Source organism: Euphorbia lathyris, chromosome 5 (genome assembly GCF_963576675.1).
Source record: "Euphorbia lathyris chromosome 5, ddEupLath1.1, whole genome shotgun sequence".
Classification (NCBI taxonomy): Eukaryota; Viridiplantae; Streptophyta; class Magnoliopsida; order Malpighiales; family Euphorbiaceae; genus Euphorbia; species Euphorbia lathyris.
The window spans coordinates 13960308-13967939 of record NC_088914.1 but is presented as its reverse complement, the minus strand read 5'-3'; the positions used below and the strand labels follow the sequence as shown (position 1 = coordinate 13967939).

The 7632-nt window shown below is 36.2% G+C and overlaps 1 protein-coding gene across 1 annotated transcript; it reads left to right on the top strand.

Annotated features, from left to right (window-relative positions):
* The first annotated feature begins 3717 nt into the window (after positions 1 to 3717).
* Positions 3718 to 6248, top strand: LOC136230036 (very-long-chain 3-oxoacyl-CoA reductase 1-like). The gene is made up of 3 exons (XM_066018971.1): positions 3718 to 4699; positions 4780 to 4849; positions 5854 to 6248. Exons 1-3 carry the CDS (start codon positions 4062 to 4064, stop codon positions 6106 to 6108), a joined length of 963 nt encoding a protein of 320 aa, XP_065875043.1. The 5' UTR covers positions 3718 to 4061; the 3' UTR covers positions 6109 to 6248.
* Positions 6249 to 7632: the final 1384 nt, after the last annotated feature.

Genomic DNA, 7632 nt, shown 5'->3' with positions numbered 1-7632 from the left:
TCCTCAGCAGAATGGAGTGGCTGAAAGGAAACATAGACACTTAACAGAAGTGGCCAGTGCACTTTTGTTTCAAGCTGAAATGCCAACTTACTTTTGGGGTGAAGCCATCTTACATGCAACAACTTTGATCAATGTTATGCCAACAAAGGTTTTGAATTGGGAGACACCATATCAGAAGTTATATGGTAATGAACCAAACTATGACAAGTTTAAGGTATTTGGTAGTGCTTGTCACATCGCCAATGTCAATCCTCACAAGGATAAGTTTGAAGTCAGAGCTTACAGATCAGTATATGTTGGAAATTCATTAAATCAGAAGGGTTATAAGGTGTATAATCTTGATTCTAAGAAGTTATGTGTGTCTAGAGACATTATTTTTCATGAAACCCAATTTCCATTCCAAGCTACTGATTCATTTAATGCTCCCAATTCTGTCTTAACTCCATCTACCTCAGCCTCTTTTTACAATGATCCGATAGAGGAAGTTTTTGTTTCAATTCCCGAACCACAAAAAGAAACAAACAGCCAAAGTCCCCTCCAACTTCAAAACCAAAACAATTCCTCAGAATCTTCATCTGATGCCATAAACACACCTGATAGTGATCAGTCTGCCCCTATTCCATCAGTTCCTCCCCCAATCCGACAGTCAAATAGAGTATGTAGACAACCAGCGAAATTCAATGACTTTGTTCTTCAATCAAAAGCTCATCCTCTTAACCAAATGTCTTGTTTAGCCTATTCATCAAATCACAAATCCTTTCTAGCTAATATTACTAAAAGCCAAGAACCTAAAACTTATGCTGAGGCATGTCATGATCCTAAATGGCAGGAGGCCATGAATAAGGAGTTACAAGCACTGGAGTCCAATGAAACTTGGATTCTAACTGATTTACCAGCAGGTAAGAAGCCAATCACTTCAAGATGGCTGTTTAGAATCAAATACAATCAAGATGGCACAGTTGACAGATACAAGGCCAGACTAGTGGCTAGAGGGTTTACACAGACATATGGAGAAGATTATACTGATTGTTTTTCCCCTGTTACAAAGGTAACTACAGTCAGAATTTTCATTGCTATTGCAGCAGCTAAAGGGTGGAATATACATCAGGCTGACATTAATAATGCATATTTACATGGTCATATTGATGAAGATCTTTACCTAGTACCACCAGAAGGGTATGATAAAGCAAAGCCAGGTCAATGTTGTAAACTGGTGAAATCATTGTATGGTTTGAAGCAGGCTGGGAGACAGTGGAATCTGGAATTCACTAACAAGCTCCTATCAATGGGTTTTAAAAAATCCATTCATGACTATTGTTTGTTTACCAAGCAGAGTGGAGGGGAGTTTCTTGTGCTTATAGTTTATGTAGATGACATCCTGATATCAGGAACATCTGATGAACTTATTCAAAAGGTTAAAGAAGAATTGTACATGACATTCACTATTAAAGACATGGGGTTTGCAAAGTTTTTCCTTGGGATAGAACTTGCAAGGTCATCTTCTGGTATTATATTGTCTCAGCAGAAGTATATCAAAGATATGATAGTGGAAGCCGGTTGCAGGGTGCTAAAGAAACATCGAGCCCTTTTTCTAGTAGTTTGCAATTCACTGATGCATCTCCCATTTGTTCTAAACCAGATAGGTATAGACGATTGGTTGGTAAACTGCTCTACTTGGGTTTTACACGCCCTGACATAGGCTTTGTAACTCAACAGTTAAGTCAATTCATGATTAAACCATTAGAAATTCATATGCAGATAGCATTACATGTTCTGAAGTACCTCAAGGGGACAATGTCTTTAGGATTATTTTATCCTAGTGATAATGATTTTCAGCTTCATGCTTATTGTGACTCAGATTGGGGGAGATGCAAGATTACTAGAAGATCTGTAACTGGTTATTGCATTCTCATGGGAAATGCTCTTATTTCATGGAAGTCCAAGAAACAAAGCACTGTGACAAAATCTTCAGCAGAGGCTGAATATAGAGCAATGGCAACGACTGTTTGTGAGATCAAATGGTTAGCTTATCTACTTAAAGAGTTCAATATTGAAGTACAGCTACCAGTATCCCTCAGATGTGATAATCAATCTGCAATTTATATTGCATCAAATCCTGTTTTCCATGAACAAACGAAACACATTGCTATCGATTGTCATGTGGTAAGGGAATATATGATAAATGGTTTCATATCTACATCATATGTGAACAGCAAAAGTCAGTTGGCTGATGTTTTAACCAAGCCATTGAGCTCAAATCAGATGAATCCGAGTTTGAGCAAGTTGGGATTGGTCAATCTACCATCCACAACTTGAGGGGGGGGGGTGTTAGAATTGAGATTGTAATGAAGGTTCATACTAGGTAATATAGGATGTAATGCAGGCTAGTTTTTCCTATATTTCCTATTCTTTTCCCTTTTCTTTGCCTATATAAAGGCCATTCTATTTCATTGTAAATTCATTCGATTAATAACAATTCTCTCTGAGATATTTTCTCAATTCATCATTTCATGAATTTAAACACAAAGGAAGAGGCAGAAGAAGCAAAGAAACAGCTTGAAGGAGCTGTAGCTAAGATTTCCATTGCTTGAAGAAACAACTTGAAGGAGATGTAGCTAAGATAAAAGTGTAGATCGGAATTATCACTTTTATCAGCCGTTTCGATTCGCGTTGCAACATGAAGGTTAGGCCGCAGTGATTGAAAGGTGATAATGAAGGCAATAAAGAATGCGAATTTCAGGTGATCTGTAGAAGGAGGACAAGTTTACAGACCATGTTATAATTTTCATTAGGATTTAAAATTAGATTTGATGATATGTAACATGTTAATTGGTGTCATGTTAGTGGTGTGATGACTACACTAATGATGTTAAGTTAAATAAGTCAAGTCTGTTAAATTAGGGCATTTATGGTGTTATTTGAAAAATATAGGGATATATTTGTGTGTTTAATTGATATAAGGATATATGTACTAAAACAGACAAATACTAGGGCAAATATGTGTATTAACCCTTTTAAAATTTTAAGTTCTAACATTATTTTTAGGGATAAGGTGCAAAAATACCCTTAACGTTTATCGCCAGGAGCAATTTTACCCCTAACGTATAAAATGGTGCAATTTTACCCTTAACGTTGGCAGTCAAGACCAATTTTACCCCTAACGTTGTCAAATTGGATCAATTCATACCACTCCCAAAAATTATTAGATTAGCCAATTCCTACAGGAACTTCCTGTGACTTTCTTTGGTAAGAGCTTCTTCAAAAGCTTCAACCTTCAAACTCAAATGAATCAAATCAATAAATACACTGTACAACACTCTTAATTTGTTCCTAAAGCCTTCACTTAACACCAAAATTCCCAAAATACTATTTGCTTCGTGGTTTAGACGTCGGACGGCTTAATACAACAATTATGTTACAGTTTCTTCGGCAAATTGTACATCTTCTTCATGAACTTCACAGCTGTTTCATCGATCCGATAACATAAATTTCTGAAATTGATTCAACTTTGACAACCTAGGGGTAAAATTGCACTTTGATGCCTACGTTAGGGGTAAAATTGCACCATTTTAGACGTTAGGGGTAAAATTGCTCCTGACTGTAAACGTTAGGGGTATTTTTGCAAATTATCCCTTATTTTTAACACTTATAATATTGACTATTTTAACCTTTGCACTTATTTGAGCATTTTTTTTTGTTTTAAAGAAAGCTATAGTTATTGGGAACAGAGGAGAAGCTTACCCTTACGTTCAGTTATGGCCGTCATCATTAGTCGTTAAATGCGGTGGTTTTCAGCTCATCTACTTCGCCTCCTTTTCCCCAATTTTTCTTCATTCTTCTCCTGACAGATCTCAATAAATCTTCCTACTCCCAACGCCTTCTTCCTATCTGCTTACCTCATCTACTTCCCCTCTCTTCACTCCGATTCAAATCTCAACCATTCCAACCAAACTCACAGCTCATTTTCTTTGCTGACTATGTCTATTTAACTCTATTCACCAAAACCCACTTCTCAGATCCCTCTCTTTTCATTTCAGATCGAAGAATTTGAACATTCATCAATGGAGCTCTGTTTTGTTGATAAGCTCAAGGCTCAGCCTCTTTGGCTCCTCGCGCTATTCTCTCTAGGTTCTTTATCCGTTTTGAAATTCTTCTTCGTTTTCCTCAACTGGTTTTACGTCAATTTTCTCAGACCCGGGAAGAATCTGAAGAAATACGGGTCTTGGGCTCTCGTTACCGGACCTACTGACGGTATTGGTAAGGGTTTTGCTTTCCAATTAGCTCGTAAGGGTCTTAATCTGGTCTTAGTCGCTCGAAATCCTGATAAATTGAAAGAAGTTTCTGATTCGATTCAGTCTAAATACGGAAAAACCCAAATCAAAACGGTTATCGTTGACTTCAGTGGCGATTTAGACGAGGGTGTGAAGAGAATTAAGGAAAGTATTGAAGGATTGGATATTGGGGTTTTGATTAACAATGTTGGGGTTTCATATCCGTATGCTAGATTCTTCCATGAAGTGGATGAAGATTTGTTGAGGAATTTGATTAAAGTAAATGTAGAAGGAACTACTAAAGTTACACAAGCTGTTTTGCCTGGGATGTTGAGCAGGAAAAGGGGGGCTATTGTTAATATTGGTTCTGGTGCTGCAATTGTTATTCCTTCTGATCCTCTTTATGCAGTTTATGCTGCTACCAAAGCGTGAGTTTACTGTATTTTCAGGGTTTTATCCGAGCTTTTAATTTGGGGGTTTCTTATCTAACTTGTTATGTTTATTTCAGGTATATAGATCAGTTCTCCAGATGTCTTTATGTTGAGTATAAGAAAAGTGGGATTGATGTGCAGTGTCAGGTACTATCCCCTTTCAATTGCTTGTGTTTCTCTGGTTTTTATGCTCCTTGTTTATAAGGTTCAAATTAGTGTTGTTAAACATACACCAGATTCTTGTGTTTTGTTGTTCGTGTCCGTTTCAGTTTGAAGTCTGTTTTAGACTGGGATGAAACTTATTTATTACCCCTTGAAACTTGCATTGATAGAAAAAGAGCAGATTTTTTTTTGTCTAATCCAATGCTAGCATAGGCGAAATATCGATTTGCATAAATTATTGTCTTCTAAATGTAAAGTTATAAGGTTAATCAACTTACATTTAAGTAAATTATGATGTATGAACTCTAGCCAAATTTTCAGGTTAGTCAATCCACAATTACTTGCTATGTCTGCTTCAATTTAGGAGATCCTTTCCTGCCTTCGAAAACGAATGCCAAATTGTCGTAAACGGGGCGACTCTTCTCTACATTTTATGCCTTTCACCTAAGATATTCTCAATATGATCTGTGTTTAATTGAATTCCTTGGTAGCTATGTTGCATGGGCACTCCACTTCAGTAGCGTTTCTTCGTTTCATCTGCGTGTCCGTTTTCGTTTGAAGGCTATTTTAAGAAGCTTATATTTTAGAAATAACATTTCCAGTGTCATCTGTGTTCGTTTCCGTGTCTGTACAACATAGCTTGGTAGTGTTTTGCATTAGGATAACCTCTAAATCCACCAATTATTCAAGCCATCTCCACTGCAAAATTTTCTTACACTTGATTTTTCGCATTTCGGTTCCTTGAGAGTTTTGAGGAGAAAACGTACACATTTCAGGGGTTCTGTGTGCATGTAAAAGAGTCTCAATAGGTATGTAGCAGAAAACGTGTCAAATCTAGACTGGGAAGTATGGAATTCCTCTGTTCTTCTAATTTCCGGATTCAAGACCGATGAAATTTTCTGGTGCCATATTAATCATTTAACTTATAAAATGTGTATATAATGTTGTCTTTGCTTTAAACTTGTGCTTAACCAAGGCTTCTTATACAGGTTCCTCTTTATGTGGCAACAAAGATGGCATCAATAAAGAGATCGTCATTTTTCGTGCCATCGACAGATGGTTATGCTCGGGCAGGGTTACGTTGGATAGGGTATGAGCCTCGTTGCACTCCATACTGGCCTCATTCCCTTCTTTGGGGTTTGTTAAGCATTGTGCCTGAATGGGCCATCGACAAATGGCGGCTCGGGTTTTGCCTTAACATACGGAAGAGAGGACTAAAGAAAGACTCTATGAAGAAGGAATAGAGAGATTAGTCTGTTTGAAGGGTAGATTGAGCTTAGGATGCTTATATTGTATAACTTTCTATTACCCTTTTCTTTAAATTTCATTACTGGTTTGATGGATGGATTATTTTAATATTATAAGCCGCCTTTTGTTTCTCCTATGTTTTACTGTTTTATGATTATATGTTTATGTTATGTCTGAAAAAGCAGTGCATTTTGCATTGCTCCCAAATTCATGGAAGAATTTACTCATCAGAGTTGGAGATTCTTATTGTTGTGAAATTAGTTGTCTGTTTGAACCAGAAATTCATGTGTATAATGCTGGGTTTTTCATGTACATATAATAGGATTAAGTATTAGTTTGACTATTATGATGGAACACATTGATTTGACATTGCAGCAGATGAATTGTTAGATTTTTTTTCTAGCTTTCCATCCTAATCCTCTTCCGCAGATACTAATTCTTCAAAGGTTGAACGAAACATAATCTTTTCTCTTTATAAACCACCGTCTTTTCGTCGGATTGGGATGGCAAAGAAGACGTTGATAGTCTGAGGAAAAAAGTGAATTGAAATAAGAGGAAAAATGTGAATTGAAATAAGGGTATTCTTATCCAAAGTAGATGAAAGTGTCGAATTTGGTGAGATAGAAGTAAAGTGGGTCAAATATGTTTTTCTTTTTTATATGTTAATGGATCTCTTCAAATGAGCTAGATTAGTAATTACCCACTTAATATATTAATTTAATTAAGTGTTAAGTGTGCATCATTTTTTCTTTGAGAGTAGGAATTTGGGACCACAGTCATCTTTTAACTTTAAAGCTAAAATGACCTTGTGATTCAACTTTAAAGAATAAATTATCTTATATTTTTGGGACAATTACAAAACTAGCACCTTTTAAGGTGTTAGTTTTCTTTTCTAACTCCTTTTGAAAAACTCACCAAAACTAACACATTTCAACAAGTAACTTCCAAGTTTACCCTCATCTTCTTCCTTAACATAACTGTGTCTTTGTCTTTCCTCCTCCATCTCTTTCTCACGCTTTCTCTCTCTAAAGAACAGAATAATCTACAGAACGACTTGAATACTACAACAATCAATCCAACCCACAGTTTATATAACAAAATTTCTACAATCATATAAGTTTTTCATTGGGTTTTAGTTTTATTGAAAAGATTTAAAGCTTAGTTCATTCATCGTTATGGTGAACGGCGAACGGAAGAGGAGGAAGAAGCGACCATTTTTTTCCGGCAATCTCGTCCCAATATATATTGTTTCTCTTCCCTTTTCATGTTTTTCCTAGTCGTGCGAATCCAAACAATAGTGGCATTGTTATCTGAAAATGGATTTGAGTTGGAATATCAATTTCAGATTTTTCCCCGACAGTGTCGATATCTGTAGATATTTGTAGATATCTGTAGATATTTGTAGATATTTGTCGATATCTGTAGATATTTGTAGATATCTGTCGATATGTGTAGATATCTGTAGATATGTGTAGATATGTGTTGTAGATATTTGTCGATATGTGTCGATATCTGCAGAT

Bases quoted from the DNA above. Each gene is read 5' to 3' on its own strand.
- LOC136230036 (XM_066018971.1), top strand. From the start codon at position 4,062: ATGGAGCTCTGTTTTGTTGATAAGCTCAAGGCTCAGCCTCTTTGGCTC. The intron at 4,700-4,779 runs GTGAGTTTACTG...TGTTTATTTCAG, and splicing joins GTTTATGCTGCTACCAAAGC to GTATATAGATCAGTTCTCCA. The intron at 4,850-5,853 runs GTACTATCCCCT...CTTCTTATACAG, and splicing joins GGATTGATGTGCAGTGTCAG to GTTCCTCTTTATGTGGCAAC.